Source organism: Egretta garzetta, unplaced genomic scaffold, assembly GCF_000687185.1.
Source record: "Egretta garzetta isolate BGI_Z169 unplaced genomic scaffold, ASM68718v1 scaffold70, whole genome shotgun sequence".
Classification (NCBI taxonomy): Eukaryota; Metazoa; Chordata; class Aves; order Pelecaniformes; family Ardeidae; genus Egretta; species Egretta garzetta.
This window is the reverse complement of record NW_009258539.1, coordinates 88,844-111,877: the sequence shown is the minus strand read 5'-3', so window position 1 is coordinate 111,877 and position 23,034 is coordinate 88,844. Positions and strand designations below refer to the sequence as shown.

Sequence of the window (23,034 nt, the reverse complement as noted above, 5' to 3'; positions counted from 1 at the left end):
GATGCCATCTACAGTCATGGTCGCTGCAAAACCAGTAGCACTGCATTAAATTGGATCCCATGATGATGATTCAATCCGAGGACTACATTTACATACTGTTAGTTACAGTCACATATATAAACATTGTTCTGAACAAGGTGTTTTTCCTAAGTCAAAATCCGTCATGCCCAAAGTGGGTTAAAGGGGCAAGACAGCCTTTGTAATCTACAAAATTATACACAATTGCTTCCAAAGGAGAACGATGACAGACATCAATGACGCAATGTAACCTGAGCTGTCTGAACAGAAAGAACTGTTGACTATGGATAAATTTGTATTTGTCCACTGATGCATCTTCTGGCCTTAAAAATCTGAAAGGGAAAAGGCCCATTCTTCCAGAGCATGGAATCTTAAAACAAGGAGAACAGAACCAAGTTTTGGCTGCCAATGTTCTTGCTAATTTGCAGTGCTCTTTCCATTTCAGGCATCACCATGCTCATATGCATGGTATTTACCATCCCAGTACTATCTTTCCTCCTTCATGACCCTTGAAGATGGAGTGAGCCATAGAGCCAGATAACATCACCATCCATAGGATATCATCTCCAACAATACAAAAATATGAATATAAGGGTCTTGCTATGTTTTTCATTGGTCTCATTTTCTATCTCATCATATTCCTTCCTTTCCTTCATACCTTCATTTGCTGGCCATCTGCACTATTAGGAGTCTGGGGCAAACCAATTTAATTCTGATCAAAGCAGTCCAGAGCAGTCCACCCTTAATAAATAAAAAAAATTGCCTTCCACAAATTAGTCACAGGAAAGTGAGAGCATAAAGTAGCCAGAATTTGCTAGTTAAGTTCTGTAATTTCTCAACAACTGAGAATATTCAGGCATAGATTTCAGTAATTTTTGATCTTCTGATGCTTTTATTTCTCAGACCTCTTTTCCCCCTCCCCATTCTCTTTACACACACATATGCACAATACTTGAATGTTTTGCTTGTTGTTTTTACCAAAAAAAAATCTAAGCAGGTTATGCAGTACCATATGTAATGTTGACACAGTTTGCCAATATCAAGACAACTCAGCATGTGTTAATACACACTTGTTACCTACAAGGCCTGAGAAAGAGAAAAGCAACCCATGGCCAGCCTGAGTCACCACTACACAGAATCAGAAGACATATTACAAATACTTTTCACTGGGGGACTGCAAAAAGCCTGAAAGCATGAATGAAGTGAAACCAACATGTTGGCCTGAGAGTGCCTCAAAGACATGCTAATGGTCCTACACATCGCAGTCATAACCACTTTCCATTTTTGCTGCTGAAAGCTGCAGCAGTTTTCTTAAACTGAGGATTAAGCTGAATGCAACAGACACGTGTAGTATTTGTTGCTTTCAGAGTACTAGGCTGGATCTATCTCAACAGGCTGCATATCATGGGCCAACAGTCGCAACAGTTCAGGTCAAGAGAAAAATACAGTGCCACCTGCACTCATATTAACCAAGAAAAACAGAAGTAAACCAAACTGTCATTATCTCCTACAGAAAACATCACTCCCACTACTATTCCCAGAGAAAAGACCCCAAATCCTGCAGAGATGAATCCATGTAGCATCTAGGAGCTGCAACTGAGATTTTTGGAGGAGGTGTGCGCATGTTCCCATATACTCATAGAAGAGGGAACTGCGTTCAAATAAAATTTCACAAGTCTTAAAACTGCAGAGTGCTGGGTTCTTTGTGGCAGTAGAATTTGCTTTACACATGCAAAGAGCTGTTAATAACGTGAGGTGGAGATGAAGGATGACATATGAATAGACCAAGTAAATGAGTCTGCAGGAAGCCATGGATGTGCTTGAATCACGATTCCAATTAGATCTTCCTTTAAACACTGTAAAAGTGTTTATTATCATTAAATTAGCTCAAGCAAAATCGTAAGTAGAACATATAATAGGTAATTTTTTTTTCTTTTCAGTTTAATACAGAAGGGTTTATTTTATTTTTACCAATTAATTTTGTTCTGTTTCAAAAGGTGTGTGAACACATCAGGAGAAAATCAGTTATATTTGGCACTTCACTATGTTAGTGCAATGAGCCATATAACAAAATTTTGAAAAGCAAGTTTTCTCTTATGATTCATTATGTTGAAATAGCTACCTCTACATACTTCCTATTTGCTATTAGAAAAATATTTTATATAATGCATATTCCTAACAGCAATGGCACTTTCATTAAAACAAATTTTTCACTATTACTGCCTCATCTGACCTTTTGCCGCTCTTTGGTGTATGGGTCATCTGGACGACCTGCAGGAGGATTTAATCTAACTCCCATCTTCCTCAGGAAATTTTTTGTAAATTGGTCACAATCTATAATCTTGTACCTTCGGGCATAAAGGATTACTTCTATGTTGATATTGAAATGATCTATAGTATAGAACTGATCTTCATGAGGAGGTGGAAGTGGAATCCGATGCCGTCGAACAATAGTTCCTGTAAAAGAATAGATTTACAGAGTAAATACCCTTTGGTCTAAGGATCACTTCACAAACTTGCTAATTTTCTATGCTGATATGACCAAGCCGGATGAAGCCATATGGGACAAACAAAATTATCCTTAATTCAGCAGAACTATTAGGTTAGAGGATTCTTTTTATTAACAACAATACTTTATGCTGATCATCTTCTACAACCTCAAGTTCTAGTATTTGACTTAAGTTGATACAGAAAATTTCCACTTTCTGGAGCAGACAGGAAAACACCGGAATAAATCCCCATGTGTTGCTGCAAATGTAACAGGTTAGTATTTTTTCAACAAGGAGCAAAGAAACTGCTCTCATTAAAAAGAGAGATGTCTTTTCCACTGTTTCTGAGAAGCAAAGCAGTCTCCAGTACTCATTAGTGTCATTAATTTTTCTTAAAAAAAATAAACAAAAAACAAAAAATTGTGCAAAAAAACACGCGGAAGGGGTGTGTAGGAGGGACTAGATTTGTCTATGCTCTGCAGGGTGAGGAGAGCCATATATAGCTAAGGTTAGAGAGAAAAAATGCCCCGTCAAGGAAAAAAAGTGTGATGCCTCAAGCATGAAAGCAGGTGCATTTAACTGAGCTTCCTAAAGGAGCAAACCGAAAGTAGAGACCACTGAGATGAGTTGGGCTGATTGCTGGGCTGCAGTAGAGAAATGTAAATATTGATCCATCTCAGACATACAGAGCCAGGAACTCATAACCCATAGTCTAAGAGGAACTATACAAAAGAAAGGGAAAATAAAATAAAAAAAAGAAAATAAAAAAGAGAGGTATTTTAAAGTAAGTACACACTTAAGTTTTCTTCTTGACAGTCTTTAAATGAAAGGACTGTTATTCTCTCATATGGAAAGATTGAAAGAGCTGGGTCTGTTCAGCTGGGAGCAGAAATGGCTCGGGGGGGTGGGGGGTGGAATTGTATCAATGTTTAGAAATACCTGACGGGAGGGAATGAAGATGACGGAGCCAGGCTCTTCCCCGTGGTGCCCACTGACAGGGCATGAGGCAATGGGCACAACTAAAAGATATAAAATTCCATCTGAACACAAGAAGACACTTTTTCACCGTGAGGGTGATGAAACACTGGAACAGGCTGCCCAAAAAGATTGTAGAGTCTCCATCCTTGGAGATACTTAAAACCCAACTGGACAAGGCCCTGGGCATCTGGCTCTAGATGATCCTACTTTGAGTAAGGGGGTTGGACTAGGCAATGTTAAGATGTCCCCTCCAACCTCAACAATTCTGTGATACAGTAAGTATTTTAGAAACAACTTATAAGCTACAGCCTCAATAGGTTAAGCAAATATGTAACGCATACATTAAAGAAAGGTATGCAGCTGCATGTATGACAAGCTATGATTTATCCTGAGTGACGTTAGAGTTCACAAAGAACAGCATATTGGCAAAGCTGGGACTAAACTTTTTTTCAACATTATGAGAGAACAAAAAGGACAACAGTGAGAGTTTTCCCACATCAATACCTTAGTATAGTTGTGTGAAAATAGCCTGCAGAAAATAAAAAGATGGTCCAGTCTTCAACATCAGGCTCTTTGCTATGCTTACCAACCCAGACACATTTGTAACACCAGCTTTATAATATGGGTACCCACTGGCTAAGACCAGACAGGAACCACCAACCCACACTATTATAACAATTCCTTGCCACCATAGGTTCCCAACAACTTCAAAATTACAGTAATTATAAACGGTGCAACTTTAAGACAACTACAGTAAACACATAAAAATTCCAAAACTAAAAATAGTTCTAGTACTAACCTACTACTACAATAATAGTTTACTAGACACAATTATCTAAAAGATCTGTCTCATTATCTCTCACTACAGAACTGGATCTCTTTCCAGTGCCCTTCAGCTGTGCATCTGGTAGTGTTTCCCACTGAGTCCCATTTGATGATTTTCCAGCACTGCTATTTTGTTTTAGGGGTAGGTGGGAGTGGAGGGGGCCTGAGGAGAAAGGGGATGAAGAGAGGCAGAGGAGGAGGGAGAAAGATATTGTTGTGTCATTTTGTTTGGTGTTTGAAGGGCCTGATATCTGAGTTAGCCTATGGAAATTCTTTATTGTCCGCTTTATTTCCCTAAGGACTAATCTCTATGAAATACCTTCCACTACTACGTTATCAGAGTTGTTTGCTAAATTCTAACTCCTACAATGAAAACATACCCTTAATTTTTCAGGGGAATAAAGTAACAAAGCAGATTTACTTTATGTTCCCATTAAAATAATTATTTAAGACCTGTTCAGCACCCTGATGTTTCACATGTACCAAATCCCACATTCTGGTTACTTAACTTTGACTGTAAAATAAATTTGAATCTCTATCTGCTTAGACATACTTATACATGTATTCAAGATGCATCCTCATGGAAATATTAGTTAGAAAACATGGTAATTAGCACATTTTAATATAATGTAAAACTGCATTGCATTAGCATTAACAAAACCACATACTTTAAAATACATTACCTGGTTTTGGCTAATCCTTGGGTCACTCCTACAAAACTCAACAGATAATATGCTAATTCAGAACGGTCCTCCGCATAAATGAAAATCCTATTGAATCATCATTTTAGTGAAAATATAATGGTTGACAATTTTCTAACATAACATGTTTTCTGAGGGTATATTCACCTCAGAACTGGTGAATAAGCCTTCAGCTAGTTTTTCATATCACTTTTCAAAGTCTAATACACATGCCCATTTTGTTCTGAGGGATAAGAATTTCCTTCCTAATGGAAAATGTCTTGTAACGATAATATCTGTAGCAATCCTTTACTTTTATCAGGTATCACTGTGCCTGATCTACACATGTAGAGGATAGATTCTATATTGTTGAATTTGAAATTCAATAAAACCTGATCAGCTGAGGTTAGGTCTCACCATTTTTAAATTGTCCATCCTTCTAGAAAATAATTACATTTCTACGTCTAGAATTTTGCTACAAGTTGTTAAATGAGGATCTGGGCATGTGCAACACTCAGGTTGCTCAGAATGGATGGCTATTCTTGATGTTTCTTTTGTCTTTTCTCAGTTTATTGAGCAGACTATCCTATTGCACCCCCAAGCATTATTTTAAATATTTGCATCTGGTCAGGCTAAAGCTCTCCTCCACTGTGCTCTTATAAAGGAAGTTGGGGCAGTGCTTTTTTCTGACAGTGGTGGTAGCATTGAGTTCCCATACCATAACTTGTAGTATATCTTCTTTTCTCTCAGGGCTTCTGAGTATTTGGCAACTACAGAAGCAGCTTAAGGAGACCTTAATAGTAGTGAAGGCCTTTTGACTACAGGGCAGCTCATGAAGCTGGGCAGCAAATGATTTGGTCTCTGCTGCTACACTGCTCTGCAGAAGAAATAAAGTGGTATCAAGAATTCCTCAGCGCAGCCTTCTGACTCCCTCTGCACTACTCAAGAGTGCATTAGAGAGAGGACAGGAATGGGCAATGCCTGGAGTTTGTACACTCTTTGACTGCTTGCACAGAAAGGAGGAGAAGCAACCACTACTATTACTGCAATACAAAGAGTTCACACCAATAAACAAGGAGGCTTCTTACACTCACGTATTCACCCGCCTCAGAACATAGCAAGGTCATGACTTGGCCACCATTAAGTATGGCAAAATGACAATTATTTCAAGGCCTCAGGGGAGGACTTAAACTCTTAGATAATTGGTTATATTGGAGGAGCTGACTGCAACTTCACTTTCCTGCTTGTCCTTTCCTCTTCAGCCAGCCGGCCTTGGGAACCCAGCCAGCAGGCAGCTCCACTCTCTTTTTCAGCTGGCTGACCTTGGGGAAACCAGCCAGCTGCTCCACTCTGCTCTGGCTTGCAGGGCCTGGATTGCACTGGAAGCTACAGTCAACCCCATGGGACATAAATGACCTTTTGATAAGGCAGTATCAGCCAGCCACAGTCCTGTTAACTGGGAATTAGATCTACAAAACACTTGCACTGCCATATCTAGCCCGGCGCTCTGTGGGAGAATTTCTTTTTATATGAGAAGAATAATTAGCATTCTGGCTCTGGAAGAATACAGAGGAGTTTGTTATGCGGTCAAGTTTACTGTCCTTCTCTTCACTCTGTACTCCCTTATCTTTAGCTAGTTTTTGTGCGCTGCGATTGTCCTGGTATTTTTTGCTTTGATTCTGGCTTCTCAAGTTCAGGTTGGCCTCTGCATTCCTTTGTGTTTTGCACTGAATTTCTCTGTTTGTATAGATTTCTTCTAATGCTTGTAATATTTTCCAAAGTTCAAGCTATAGCAAGTCAGTTTCCAAAACTAAATGAAGTTTAAATTTCAGTTATTTGGTAGCAACCTTATCTGTTCAAATTCATGTCCAAATACAGCAGCCAATTCCATAAGGCACTTTTTTAAGGTCACTGAAATACATTTCCCACGGATCATTTACTGTGTCACTCTGAGATTTTGATCAATGGCAAAAGCACATTTCCTGGTTTTTCTTTTTTTCCCAAAGCAAATTTGTTATAGTTTTCTAAAATCATAATCAAAGTTAGAAATTCTTCCCACTTCTTTGAAAGCAATTCCTTCACCAAATCTTCCTGCAGTCCATAAGCCTCTCCAAGTTTTTTTTTCTGCAAAGCCACAAGTGCTATCCACAGTGAAGAGTACAGTGGGAAACTACCATATTTCCCTCATCCTACCATGCCCAGGGACACCCATTCAGATCATCAAGCTCTCACTTGTGGGTTACGGCACAAGCACTGGTAATCCCATGGCCTCAAGGCATTAACCAGCCAAGCTCAGAAGATCTACCTTTGATCTACCCTACCACCTGCCTTTGATCTACCCCACCACTGCTATATCTACTCTGCAAGAAGACTCCTGAGAACAGCTATTTGAGCTGTCTATTTTACATCTTTTCCGACGGGGTAAACATCCAAGTTAAGGTCACCACCACCTTCTGCCCTCACCAGTTCAATTTCACTTTTTCTGTCACATTTTTTTTGCTGTTCCTCCTTTACACAACCCCTTTTCTGCCACTGCAACTCTCCCAACTGTCCATGCAGACTGAGCCTACCCCACTCCTGATGTTCCCGCATTTCTTTCTTCACCCACATCCCCACACCTGTGCTCTTTTGTTCAGTGCAGTTTGCCTTTCAACAACCCAAGCTCTCCTATGTTTGAACTCTCCTCTACAAACCCCTGGCCTTTTAATTAACTGAAACGTTGTATTTCAGCAGATGTGCAGGGGGCAGCATTATGGTTAAGATCCTGAACTTCAGTTCAGTTCAGTTCCTCATCCTGTTAATGAGCTTTCCTGCATGATCACAGACAAGATTTTCATTCCTTTGTGCTTCAGTTTACCAGCTTCGCAATGCAGACAGTTATGCTTCTGTTGTTCTCAGGCTTACAAATTCCCAGTCTGGACAGGGAATTTGAATATGAGAGAGATATGTAATTATAATAAAAGAGGCAACGGTCCAATTTTTAATTGACAACAGAGTAAGACTAGCAGCTAATGGTTTGGGATTTCTTTTTAAGAAACACTGCTTTTACATATATTCAACAACAAATATTTAGTGCCTTTAACATAACAACTATATGGCTGTACTTCAGTTATGGAGCATGAAGTCATTGCCCAAGTGCGTGAGAGTAAAGAATCCTCTGATAGGCATCTCCACCACCTTTTTGCCTCTACATCATATTAACCTGTAGGATAATAATAATGTAATAATTATGTTGATGTTTATGATGAAGTATAGGCCCCAGATCTTCTCATCAACTGTGAAGCCTAAACACACCCCAAATAGTCCTTGGGCCTTTCAGTCTACAGTATCTCTTCTTTCCTAAACACAATCAATATACAGAGCTTCCTTACCAGCTTGGGTATGAGCAACAGATAAAGTTAAGTGCACTTTTGAGATCCTGGAACATTTCTTTTTAATCCATCAGTTTCATATGTTATATATACTCATCTATCCCACAAAAAGTACACATACAAAGCCGCAGATGGCTTCAAAACATCCTTGCATGGAAGACTGAAAGAATTCTTGTTTCTCTCTTACACTATTCAGTTAATTTTAGATCCAGTACCAAAGGTGCCTCCAAAACCATTAACCTAAGATACAACCAAGGGAATAGGTGGAAATTGTAGCCTTCCTGTCACCATAGGATCATGACTAGACTTCCAGGAACATCAGGCCTGAAAGGGCAGCCTGCACAATGCATACTACAAATACAGTGAAAATGACTCATTACTATAGCTAGATTCAAAGGAATCAGCTTTGAATTTGCTTTATCCTTCTCTAATGAACCTGGCTTCCACCTTCCCTCCCAAAGATGTCACCTCTGCCCCTCAGGTTAACTGCACTTCCTTTGTCGATGGTCATTTGTTCTAAGCCACAAAATCCAGAAACAGCTGCCCCCACTCCCATGACACACAAGTCAAGGAAAACCCAAACCCAACGATGTCTCTGGCCTCACATATATGAGTGCAGGGAGGGGTAAGTAACCTGTAAGTTCTCAGAAGAAGAGATCCAACATGCTTTTCTTCAGGTCTTGAAAAAGCACTTGGCCAGGTAGGAGTAGGATGAGGTTTCTCTGAATTTAAAATCAGTTCCTGCCAAAGAGCCAGTAAGTTTTCTGGCAAGAAGAACCACTCAACACAGGGAAAGCAGGGCCTGAAGTACTGGTTTAAGAAAAGATTCCCAGGTAATTTTATCCCAGGGCTAACAGTAATGATGCACATAATACCTTTAAATATTATCCTACTCTGTAGACAGGGAAATTGATAGCATCTGCTCATCTTGGAAAGAATATGGTAGTTAAATGGTTAACTTATTTTTTAAAATTGCTGCGCTAAGATCCACCAGTACGTACAAAATATCTTTGGGGATTGGGAGGTGCAGTCATCCCAAGATACTCATCCCAAGACATCCTGCTTATCTGGACTACATCCCCTGAAAACTTTTTTAATTCTGGCAGTAGCCCATAAACACCAAGAAGCCGCAGCTGTGCTCCCCTTCTGCAACAGGATGTTGACTGCTAGATCACATTTTCTTAATGTAAACCAAGTCCATTAATACTCCAGTAAATCAGCTCAATAAACCCTCCTCCAAAAGTCCTCAGGCTGGCCCAAGTGCAGTGATGTGACATTGAGGCAAGGCAGCTTCTTAACTTAGAGGCATCAAGGAAAAATTACTGTGCCAAGGGCCCTTTAATCATAAAAGAACCAACAGCCAGAGGCACAAAAGGCGCTCTCCTTCAATAATGGCAGAGATACTGCAGCAACTAATGAACAATTACAGAGCTGCAGCTAAAGAACTTACTGTCAGTGCCAAGATGGGAGGAACCAGGCTCAGGAATAGAGATTTAGAACACAAATTGTTTTTGCAGAAGTGACACGACACTGACAATAGACCCACTATCATATGATTTCAAACAGCTATATTAGAGAAAAAAATGTACATGTGACTGCAGGGAGGGGATTCTGCCTTACAAAACCTACATCTTCAGAAACTAAGACAATAAAAAAGTTCACATTATGATCTATAACAAGAAAAGACAATTATAGCTGTTCGCTTACAGCCCATTTTAACTATAAGAAGTCACGTTATGTATCCATTAGAATGGACCAAGACTATACTGAAGAAAGATATAAAGGGGAAAAAAAAAAGAGTGCTATTAAAAATAGATACCTTGATTTATGCCACTATTTTTCACTTGGGGTTCAATCACTTGAATTGTATCATCTTCAAGGTAGAAGTATATTTTACAATGTCTGATTCTATACAGCTCTTGATTTTTGTCAGGCACTTCTTCCTCAAAATAGGCATCAAAAGACAATACCTATTAAAAACAATAAATAAATATAAAGCAGCAAAATCTTCAATGCTTTTGCAAAATATGTCAATAAAATAAACTTGTATAGATTAAAAGTAAGTAAATGTATGGATTTCAGGAGGTAGATTTATTTCTCAGAAACATAAGAATAGAAATCCACATTAAATCACATAAATTTAAAATTCTTTGCTTGGCATTTTTATTATCACAACATCTAAGCAGGGATGGAACTCTAAAGTAAAGAAATAAATCAAATATAAAACTATCAGCAGGCTGCTTGGAAAATCTTCCGAACAAAGCACTTTTGATAGCACAATGAACTATCTAGGTCCTGAAGCAAATTTTAGACTTCTATTCAATGAAATGCTGGAAAATAAAGTGCATTATGACAGTAATGGCTTTACCATTGAAGTAAGTGGAAAGGAGAGCTCTTTTCAGGCAGATCCTGCAAGCTGTTTAACAAATGGTACTGAAGACTATCAGAGAGAAATGACGTTTTTCAGGAGTCATTTAGAGCTGTGCAATATTGGCATTTCAAAACTTACCTGGTTCTGCAATTCAGCAAGTGAGGAAGTCTCAGAGAGTATACCAGCTGGTCTTCATGCTCTCTTGCAGTAGCAATAATGCAAGAAAAAAACCCTTCATAGGCAAGGTGCTCAGTGGTTTACTACGGTGGCCTTTATGTCTGGAGATCCCAGCTCAAACTTGGCAAACCGTTACACAATTTTGCACTTCTTGGTATCATTTTTGGTGTTTAATCACCAAGACCAGTTTTAAGGGAATGTGCAAGTATCTACTTAGTAGTGTGTTATCTAACAGGATGCTTGCTGTGGTAATTATGTGCAAGAAGGCAATAATTAAGGTTTCCAACCTACCCCACCCCACCCCACCCCCCACCATTAGAGGAATAAAATTTAAATTACAATCAAATGACATAACTGTTACCTAGTAAACCTGATGGCATTAAATCTTCACACAGAAGAATCTAGATACCATCGTTATGGTTTGTTTAAGTAGTGCAACATGCAAGCTGAACAACCTACAGATGAAACAGTTGAAAACAAATAAAAATTCGTTCTGGCCACATGTAATTTTTAACTGTGGATTTCACTGTTTCTTGTAACAAACACACAAACACTGGATAAAACATCTGACATACAGCTCTATCATCCTTTAACACCTCTTTTCCTTCCATTTGTCCAAACACTGGTGTATAGTGCCATTTTTGGTGACCAAGGTATCCTTCCCGGCCTCCAGATGCTATTCTGGAAGGACCAGGAGCCCTGTGTAAATCTCTTGAATACTCCAGGGGATTTGAAAGGTACCATGGTGGAACCACTATATCCCAGTCTGAACATCCTGGGGTTCAGCTGGCAAGGAGCTGAATTTCATTCCTTGCCCAGCTGCTGATAAGCCACTCAACCATTGGAAACTTTCTTAGATGCTATACCCTCTTCTCCCTATTCTGCTAGTCCCACTAGAGCACAGTCGTTTGACAAACGTATTGTTCAAGTTCCCTATTTGATTACTAATTGTTCTTAATTTTGTCAATGAAGTTTTCTGACAACGGTTGTCTTGTGAGACACCAGCCAGGTGAAACGGTCTGTTTGCATAGATCTCCAAGCACAATCAGGTCCTAAATACACCATATTTTTTTCTTTCAGTGAGCATACGCCTATGTCCTGGTTTACTCCATTTGAGGAATTCGTGCAAGTTCTTTTGCACTTAAACTTTATTCTCTTTATACCCTTATCAACAAGCTAGCGTATGAAATATACACAGCAGCCAACTGCAATTTTGCAGATCAAAACAGATGATTCAGGAAGGGTAAGGAGGAGAAGGAACAGAAAAGAAGATGACTTACTTTTCATTCCAAAGCAAAATTAGTTTTAAAAATACTTGAAATGTAATGCTGCCTAACTCATGTCTCATCTGTAGTACATTGCTGTGTGCAAAGTTCCTATCCCACTCTTTAAAAAATTAAATGTTACATATGAAAACCAAAAGTAACAGATATTGAATAAACTCTGTGGCATTTTATAAAGTTGGCACAAGGTTTCCCTGGCACCTGTGGCAGTCAAATTATAAACATCGTTTCAAGGAGGCCTTGTGTGTGTACTTAATCATAGGAGAAATTAAATTTACACCTGCTTCCTATTAGGCATATGAAATTACAAAAACTATTTCTTAACCTACTTAATAATGAAGTTTTATGCCTGTCCTTCCTCCAGCTACTATGGTACTACTGAAAGTTAGAAACCAAAGAAAAATTGTAAGAAAGCAGACTACATTTAAAAAGATAAACACCTACTCAAACTATTTTTTTTGCTGAGTCACAAACTGCAGGACTGGAGGACATAGCTGCATTCTAGGCTCTTAACTGAGGAAACTAAATTAGTTGGGTAGTTCCCTTTAACTGTCTGCAATTAACACAAACACATGAGCCCTCCAGAGGCCAGTTCTGAACCTGCAAACTCCCACCCTGTATTGCCCTGCAGAGGAACACTGATTAGACAAGGAATGTAAGAAAGGCCAGATAGTTCATCTCACCAGCCACGTTCGGTGGCAGGTCCCCGCTGCATCCTACCTAACCCTTTTATTTCATAAACGTAGGTCCAAGACCTGCTAACTTATGTATGGCCCTGAGAAGCCAACGCACACCTCGTAGTTGAAAGACGGGTGCAGATCAAGCAAGTACAGGACTGGCTGAAGCCTTAACGCTTTGGCACATTAGATCAATTCATATCTGAGCACATCACTGAAAACTATGTGCTCAGTACTAAGGACTTCTTAGGTAATGTTAACCGAAGTCACGTGTATCTGTTCAAGCCTTACATTTTCTTGTAGTAGTTCTGGTCTACCAAAGAGACGAATGTGTAATTGTACTGCAATTACCTGCATGGCTTTTCTTTTAAAGCAAAAATTATGAGATTAGCTATTCTTCCCAATATTTAAATACCATAATCATTTAGTCATGCAACATTTCTGCAATCTGCTGAATGATTTCTTTTTCTGGATCATTTTTCCTCTCTGATTGTAGGCTTTTTGCTTTAGAAATAAAACATTGCTAAGTAGAATTTAACGTAAATTTAAACATGGAAAGTAATGACAGTGTGCTACAAAATTCATATCATCACAGATTATAGTTATTTAACAACTCTCTAATGTGTCACCACATTCTTACAAAATAAATAAAAAATATATTAATTTAACATTCCCGTGTCTATAATGGACACCATCTACCTGTATTACACTTGAACAGATCACGCAAAAGTCAACAAGACTTTGAACAAGCAAACATGATGGCATAAGTGAATTCCGAGCCTATAACACTCCACTGTGGTTAATGGTTCCCAAATGCCCATGCACATTTTCTCCTGGACTGAGGTCTACCTTACATTCTTTCTTACCAGGTTGCCAAGTAATTCCTTTACTGTCACCATTTTCACTAAAAAGAAATATATTGACCACTCCCTAATTTTTATTATATCCTTTAGGAGATGTACCCCAATACAGAAAAATTTTTATATGTAGCTGTATGGCATGATGTATGTTTATATTAATTGTCCAATATACCAATATGATGGAAAAATAGATGTTACCACTCTTTCTGTCTATCTAGGGGATTTTTTTGTGTGCACAAAATAATCTTCTGAAGTACTTGACTAACTGAACTTCACCTTTATACCATCTTTGTCATATTGTAGCTATTCATAAAAAACATACAGATACAGATTTCTACATACCTGCTTGTCAAATGCTACCCAAGCAGGAGCATCACTTCCCATCCCTTCAGGAAACACACTGTATTTAGGCTTCAGCTTCTGACCAGGTAACGGTTCGCCTCCTATTCCAGGTTTATCTTCTCCAACCAGCATAGAAACATTATTGCAGTAACCCCAGTGCTGTGACTTGTGGAACTTTTCTTTCCCAATCTGTCAAAAGTTTGGAAGAAAAGAGAGAAAAAAAATCTGTGTGTTTGTTTTTGAATCCATAAGAGTTAACTATCTAGGCAAGGGGGAGTAATCATGTGAAAGTTTCTCTATAATTACTCTTAATATAGAGTCTAAAAACCTGTAACAACTGGTACGCTGCAAGTGAAGTGACATATTTCAGTGGTCAATTTGCCAGCCTTATAGATGAAAATGGAAAAAATATTCCAGTAATTTACCCAGGCTGAGAGACAGGATGATACCAGCCATTTTCCCTGCCTCCTTCCCTGCAACAAGGATTGAGGCGTGTGGTAGAAAGAAGCAAGTCACCCATGAGAACTGTTGCAAAAGGTAGAGGGGAAAAGCCTTTTCTATACATTGCCAGAGGAAAAATCAAAATGGCTCAGGAGTACCCAGAGAAGAGCTTGCTCTCATTACGTATGTTAAAGAACTTATTTACACTTGCATCCCCAAGGGCAAAATAAATGGCTTCGTACTAGTGAATACACTTGAATTTGGGGAGGTTGGATCTGAATCAAAAGACAGAATAGTCATTCCACCTGGGCTTATTCCAAAAGGTCTCTGTAGTGACTTCTTTATATTATTACTATTTTTTCAGGCAACTAAGGATGGAGTGCTTAAAAAAATACACACAACCAACTGCAAAGAAACCCATCTTGCCTACTTGCATTTCTTGGCTGGGGCTGCAGCCTGTCTTGAAGTGATGCAGAAAGCCTCTGGCCTCACATGAATACCAGCCCTGCCTGTGGGAATGTCCCTCCTAATGAGCTGGCTGCTCTGCAGGCCCCTTCCCTTGCATTGAGGCAGTGGTGTGAGCTGCACTCGGGCAGGAATCCCCCAACGACCCCACACATCAGTCTCACACAAGAGGACAGGGAAATAGGAAAAGCCAACAGCAAGCTCCACTAACCCTTCCTCCCATGAGCAGCAGTTCTGACCCGTTAGCTCCTCTTGCTCTGCTATTCCTCCCTCCCTTGCCCTCTCAAATCCTCAAAACACTCTGTCTGGGAAGGCGGAGGAGGGCCACTGGCTAATTGCACGCTGGCACACCTAGTAAGGGGAGACAGAGACTCCTGCAGCGGTGCCCTCCCTCAGCCGGGGACTGGGTGACCATGAGGGAAGATGAGGGAAGAAGGGGGAGGAACTGGTGTTATGAGTGAGCACAGAGAAGGCCCTGGGTAGAGGAAAAGGCTGGACAGCAAATTTTCACAGTAGCACTGGAGCAGGTATGTCAGTGAAGTAGCAGAGGGCCAAAATTGCCTGAGCAACACTCATTATCACACACATAAGTATTTAAGCCAGTACTCCCTTAAAAGGTGTAGACAACTCTAAGTTATTATCAGGAATGTAAAAATGGCCAAGGAAAACAACAAAGAAAAGGACCAGATCATTGTTTTCCATCATGGCAACGTTCAAGTGCTCCAAGATAACCTAACATGCTCAGCCCAGCAGTACTGGGAACAAGTGCAAGCAGTGAAGCAGCAAAACCTGAAAGCAACCAAGTAGTTATTTCATTCCGCCAATATGAGAGGGTGAGGAATGTGAAAGGCAGCTAACCAACCTCGGGGCTTGTAACATTCAATGCTTACATATACAAACTACTGCACACTGGAAGTTACAGTCTGAACTGTTCACCTGCCTTGCAGTGCTCGAAATCCAGCGATGCAGGACGGAGCGCTGCCCTTGATGCAAACAGCTCAGTCACTACCTTAGTTTAACCTTTGCTTAAAATCCTCTTGCATACCACTTGTGTCCTTTTGCAAGAACAGTGCTATGGAAAATAATATACGACTTACTATTTTTACAAATTATTAATACCATAATAATCAATGGCCATACCTTGCCTAGGTTAAAAGCTGGGCTAGCCAGCACCCTTTGAAACAGTCATTACAAAAAGAGGTAAGGTTCATACCCTGGGGACAGTAATGACTGGGAATATGGAAGCACTTTCCCAGAGAAGGTATTTACAAGGTAAGCAATGTTTTGAAAAGAGGTAAACAAAAGGGCACAGGGCAAGTATCATAGTTTAAAGAATAATACTAAGGAAACTAAGATGTATTCCTGAACCATATGCTTATAACTCAAGAACAAGGGTTACTGAATAAAAGAGAAAACCAATAAAAGGAAATACTTGTTTGTGTAATGGCTAGTTAGCCCACGGGCCCCCCTGCCACACAGCATTGCTCAAGCCAGGAATTTAACAAGATCAAATAAAGAGCTGCATATTTGCAGGAATAATGCCCCAAATACAGTATTTCATAGCAGCACGTTTTTGTGAGCTGTGATATAAAATTTCATGCTTTGATGCACAGTGTAAGCACTGACATGTAGGCATTAGGAGCAGATCTTAATGGGGTCAATCCACCCTTCCCTGAAGAAGTGGAACACAGGTGCTCTCCTGGTACGGGACTCCGGAACAGATGGGCTCTGTCGGGGCCTGGTACCCGCTTTGTAACACATCTGCACTTGGGATGGTTTTCTTCCTCTCCTGTGGGTGCTAATGAGCTGGCCTTTCTTCTTCTCTTTCTTTTTTTCATAATTTTGTTCCTCGGTAAACTGATGAAGAGTTGGGGAGAATTCAGAATGGGAGGGAGCTTTCTCCATTCATCAGTTCAAACGTGGAATAACTACAGTCAAGCTCAGCTTGAAACGAGAAGTAGGCAGAAACATCTGATTTATACTGAAGGTGCTACAGAACAGATCCATTTTTTGGCACAGCAAGTATTTAATTATTTTCCCCCTATTACCAAAGCATGAGTTAGGGAGAAAGGCATAGCTATCAAAGCACAGTGAAGGTGGCAGTTTTCCTGAGCGAAGGAAAGCTTCCCTCAGAGCTTCTTCTAGAAGCATTTGCTGTTCATCTGTTTCTGGGTTTTGGCGAGCTAGAGCATGATAAAGTGTTCATCAAAGTAATCCAGGTTTACTCCTACTGGAAATTTTCCAGAACTTCGGGAAGAAACCGCAACACCATTCACAATTCGATATGAAAAATACAGGGCCCGACAGCTGCGATTCTGTTAAGAATCTTTTGTGGCATTCTTGTAACTTTTTAGGGTTCAACAGAAAGCCTATTTTAGATTCCTAATCATAGAATTACTTATAAGCCCCTTCTCCGTGAAAAGCACCTAAATCCATATGCAAAATAATCTCTTCTAAAAATCCGTACAGTTATTTTGGGGAAAAAAACCAAAACAACAACAAAAAACAAACAAACAAGCAAAACCAAACCAGAACAAAGTGTAAGAAAAAGACTAATTATAACTAAAGAACACAAAAGAGAAAAATGACATTTGGAAAGCTTCAGCTAATGAACTAAGACCACATCCAGCCTAAAATAGTGACAGAACATCATGTTACCTCCACACTAATATTAAATGACTTCTAAAAGAAATCTGTGAGAGTGCGGGGAAAGAGCTTTACTGTGTCTGCTGTGCTAATGCAGCTAACTGAGCAGGCTGTAGATCTGCTGAACAAAGCTGGCCATTTTCTGTGCGGTGAGCCTGAAATAAATATTGAGGATACATTCAATAGTGACTAATGCAAAGGTCAGGATTCTCTGACTGCAGCTATTGGCTTTGCAAACTCAGACACTGCAGTCCTTGGGGAGCACTGCCTCGTGCTCTCTCCATCTTGCTCTTCAATACTCTGGTACAGAGTCACAGCAAACTCATCAGGGTGCTGCACATTTCAGCTGAACCAAACACAACCGGAAATCTCTCACCACAGTGGCTAGAGTGATGAGGGAGCCCTGTGACACGTACTGTCAAACATGAGCTATGTGTTTTTAGCCAAGTTCCACAGGGAGTGATGGCAGAAGTGGCTGGTAGCAGTCCAGTTCTCTTCCCCATACACAATTTTAATTCCCACCTTGAGAACAGCAACTGCACTGTGGAGGTCCTGCTCAGATCCTGTATCAGGATGAACTGTGACATTTCTGAACCACTCTAGGCTGCTGATACAACCTGCTGGTTTCTTTGGCTAAGCAATGGAAACAAACGCAAATGCTGCACACTGTGCCAGTCAAATTCATGTGACCTCCTGCCCTGTGGAAAGCACAGGTCACCACCAGGTGAGGCTAAGTGGTACTGTAAAAGGATGATTACCTTAAGACATTGTTCCTAGCAACTGTGGTGCCCCCCTAACACTGTATCAACACTAACAGTGCATCAACACTAACAGCCTGGATCAGGACAGGAAAGAAATGGACCTGCTGGAGAGGTCCTGGAGAAGAGAAGGCTCTGGGGAGACCTGATTATGGCCTTTCAGTATTTAAAAGGGGCTTATAAGAAAGATGGGGACAATCTTTTTAATAGGGTCTGTTGCAGTAGGACAAGGGGTAATGGTTTTAAACTGAAGGACGATACTCAGATATAAGGAAGAAATTTTTTATGACGAGGGCAGTGAAACACAGGAACGGGTTGACCAGAGAGGTGGTCAGTGCCCCATCCCTGGAAACATTCAAGGCCAGGTTGGATGGGGCTCTGAGCAACCTGATCTAGTTAAAGATGTCCCTGCTCATTGCTGGGGGCTTGGACTAGGTAACCTCTGAAGGTCCCTTCCAACCCAAACTATTCTGTGATTCTATTAGCTTGTTCTTACTGCTTGGGCTGGTACAGCCTGAGAGAAAACAATGGATATAAAGTGTCCAAAATGCAACCCTGACAGGCAGCTACAGAAAGATTTGTGGTTGGGGGTTGTGAACAGAAATGTGGGGGAGTAGGGCTGAGGGGCAGGAGGTAGTGGAAGGGGTTCAGGAAAGAAGGACAGGGAAAGAAGGGAAGATACAGCAGGCAAGCTTACTTATAAAGGGGTTGGCAAGCGCTCTGTCAAGAAAAACTAATGTCCCCTTTTGGCACCAATGATTACAGAGCAGAAGAAAATACTCCAGCCAGGAAACAGAGACAGCAACAGTACACAGTTGAGGGCAATTCCAAGCTCCCGCAATAAACAAGGAAGATGAGGAATTTCTGCTGCGCCACTAAAGTTTGCAACAGAAACTGATATTCTCAAGGATGTATTTTCCCCCGAGATCTACAAATGCATTGTCTGATTCTCTGAGAAATGCCATGCAGAATTGTTGCACAGACTTTTCTCTCAGAGGGATTTCAAACCTCGGGCAAGAAAACACACCGGTCAGCTAGCACCTGGTATATCTGACCCATACGAATATGCGGACCTCTCCATTAGCTGCTGGTATCAGAAGGGACGACTGCCTTGGACAACGGGAGACAGACCAGTAACACGAACAGAGGCAGACCAGTAACACGAACAAAGGAAGTAACGATGCTGTTGCACTGCAACCAGCATCATCCCTGACACAGTCTGGACTCTGAATGCACAAACTTTTTCCTGCAGTAACAGAGTAAACTTATTATATGCTACGTTTCCACCACATGCAGGATTAAATATGGTTATCAAGATCTGTGATTTTCTGTCTTGAAAAACAGGCAACACACACATAACTTGTACAAACAAAGCTGAAAAACTCGCTATTGCACAATTTCAGTATCAGTTGGGCTCTGCAGACAGAAGCTACGGCACCTAAGTCTCCCTTAAACATTGGCTTCAGTGGCAGGAATAAAAGAAAAGAAATGCGGAATTCCCCTTTTCAAGCGTATGCAATGGGTAGCAAAATTTTCAAACAGGTAACCCATGAATTACTGTTTGTGAAAGTAAAGAAATTAATAAACTCTGTAATGCAACAGGACGGTAAATGAAGTGTGAGCACCACACCCTGCCACTGCCAGCCAGACAAGGGCACTTCCCCAGGGCTGTCAGGACAGAGGAGCACCAGCCCTGCCGAGGGGCAGCAGCGCTCCCAGCACAGACTCTGGCATCCCCAGCCTGGGCGAAAGGCAAAGGTCCAACTCCTGCCTATCAGCCAGCATCCTGAAGGGAGGGCCCTCGCAAGTGGGCAGGAGATGGGCTACTCTGCGCTCAAAATACGAGCCTGCTCCATCATTAGATCTCTTGATCGCCCACATGTGAACACGGCAGGCACTGCTGATGACCAGCTTATCTTTGGACTTCTGTTCAAGGAACAGGAGTTTGAAAGATGGTGAAGGGGGTTTATTTAATGGGTGGACTTGTGTGTATACAAACTACTGTAATTTTGATTTTAAAGATATTTGGAAAAATAGGGGCAGTTCCTTTTACTCTCTTCGTAGACAGTAAATATTTTATGCTCCTGACGCCTTGTGCTAGCTGTCATTCTTCTCCACCCCATCGAACCAAACATCAAACATGGCACTGCTTGTGCTATGCATGTCCCTTTCATCCCTGCTCTTCATTTAATGCAAAGGAAACGTTACCCTATGTTACTGTAGGAACCACTCCAGCTGTTTTAAAAGTGCCTATCACCTCTCTGTTTCCCTCCAGCCTCATTAGCTGTGATGCCCACGCAGCGAGATTTTGTCCCAGCTATGCAGGACCGCAGTGGCAGCGTCACTCTCAGGGAAGCTGCTGAAACAGGCACCAGTCGGTTGCAGTTAAGGGAGGTAAAAATAGTGAAACCCAGCAAGGCACTGCTGCCCAGCCTCACTGCCCTTGCTCCCGGCCGGAGATGAAGCATTTCTGCTCCTGGCTGGAGACAAAGTATTCCCGGTAGAGCTAGCTAGAATTAATAATAATCGTAACAGAGGAGCAATACAAGGGCTAGTGGCTCTTGGGTCTGGAGACCTAAGCACTGCAGAAGGATTTCTTCCTTCCCATTTTCCAGTGCAGTTCCTGCTGCCCTCAAGTTAGATTCCATGTCCCTAACTACCTTAAAGCTCTGATTTTCTGAATACAGCCCAGCCACCTTATTAAACACATCCAAGGTAGACAAAATGCCTCTTCCGCTGCCTTTCATGGGCCTATATGTGAGGCAGGTGGAAGCATAGGGGCAGAAAAAAGAGGATTGCAGCAGTAGCTTAGCTTGAACAATGATAAGAGTGGAATTAATACCCATGATTATAAACCAAGGGCTGACAGGAACAGCAGTCCTCTGTCCCCTGCTCATCCTTCTCTAGGGCATGCTTTGCTACTGTTGTTTCTGCACAGTAAGAGGCGTTGATGGCAACGCTCAGGGTACTGACAGGTGAAAATACTTTTTTCCTTTTCAATTTATCCATAGCAGTGACACTTTTTTTTTTTCCCTCTAAATATGCTCTTCTTGGCCTCTCATTTGTGGAACTATATGAAAATAAAATTAAATCTAATAGCCAACAACTAAGCGGAGACCAGAAATGCTTTCCAAGAAAGGCAAGCTATCAGTATTAACTCCACTATCTCAAGGACTGTCAAAAAGAACAATTTGGAGCCCTGACAATGGTTTAACCATGGTTTTACAATGCTGTCTTGCGGCAATTGAGACCTGGCTTTCACATCTTCAGTTCTCATAACACTTATATGCACTATATGTACTTCAGCATGGGGTGTTCTGGAGACAACTCACTCCATCATACTCCAAACCCAATAATCCCTACCAATTAAGTCAAATTGAAATTTGGAGAACAATAAAGTCTGGGAGCTGAGTTATTCTGCTTCCACCTAGCAGACACCAATGGTACGCATCTGTTTCAGTGCTGCTGATATGCCCACTCAGCAGCTACCTGAAACATTTTACACACAACCGACTCTTTGCAATACAAATTTGAATTCAGCAAGAGAGACAGTATTCACCACCGGGCCCTTTTGGTTTTTTTCTTTTTTCCCCTTCTAAAACACTGGCACCCAGCCTGCCGTTTGTGGGGAAGAAGTTGCCTGAAAGATCCTCACTGCTTGTAAGATGGGCTCTTGCTGCAAGAGGTCCTGTGTGTGCACACACCTGTGCAATGCTGGCACACCAAGTAAGGCTGGGGAGTCCACATATTTCTGTGCAATTTCATGTTCCCTGTACCAGCACCTAGGCAGCTACGATTGCTTCTACTGGTCTTGTTTTTTTAGAGAGCTGCCAGAGGTTTTACACTGGACCACACTTAATGCAAACTGATTCATACCTCCTCGTAAAGTGGACTCCCAGATATGCTACCAGCATGGACAAGTCTCATATTGAAGGGGTACTGCTATTCATGGTGTCATTGGCATTAATATATGTGTCTTGACAGATCATTTGCAAATTGTCCCTGAAATACATTATCACCTTCTACACTCTCCCTCATAGAGTGGGCCAGACGCAGGAGCCAGCAAAGCACCCCAAGCAGTCAGGCTGCGGAAACAAGGGCTCTAACGGCCACAGCATGTTCTTAGTGTGAAAAAGACAAATTCCCTTTCCGATATTTTGACATTATTAAGAAAGCCTACACCGTTTCATCTGCCTTCTGAAGGCACCAGCTACAGTGCCATGCCTGAATCCCTCCTTACCTCCTGCACCGTTTCACAGTACAGATTGCATTCAGCAAATTTCTAGCTACCCTTGATGAACAAGTTTGAAGTAGCGATGGCAGCCTTCTCTTTTGTTTGCTATTGCAGCTCATGATAAAAATACCATCTTGTATATTCAGACTGCCATGGGTATTTAATAGTACTGGCAACTCTGAAAAACTACGTTAGCATCCCTAGCACCCCCCACACAAAGACTTTTGGGTTTATTTAGAGGGCACCTGCCTCTCCCTGTTTTGCTTTGCTACAGACCCAACGAGACCTCAAACTGCCCCACAGCAGCTGCCAGATCCCTCAGTCCCGGCCCAGCTGCGAAGTATTCCCACTCCCGAGGTAAAACCGGGGGAGGTTCGCACCCCTAAGAGCATCTCGCTTTCCACCTGACGGGTAGGGAA

The 23,034-nt window shown here is 41.2% G+C and overlaps 1 protein-coding gene across 1 annotated transcript in view; it reads right to left on the bottom strand.

The window, feature by feature from the left end:
- Positions 1-23,034, bottom strand: part of EFHC2 (EF-hand domain containing 2) — a 65,437-nt gene that overhangs the window by 36,744 nt on the left and 5,659 nt on the right. Inside the window, 4 exon segments of the mRNA XM_009646258.2 lie at positions 2,252-2,475; positions 10,181-10,331; positions 14,072-14,329; positions 16,118-16,151. Of these exon segments, the coding sequence (XP_009644553.2) occupies positions 2,252-2,475; positions 10,181-10,331; positions 14,072-14,329; positions 16,118-16,151 (667 nt within the window).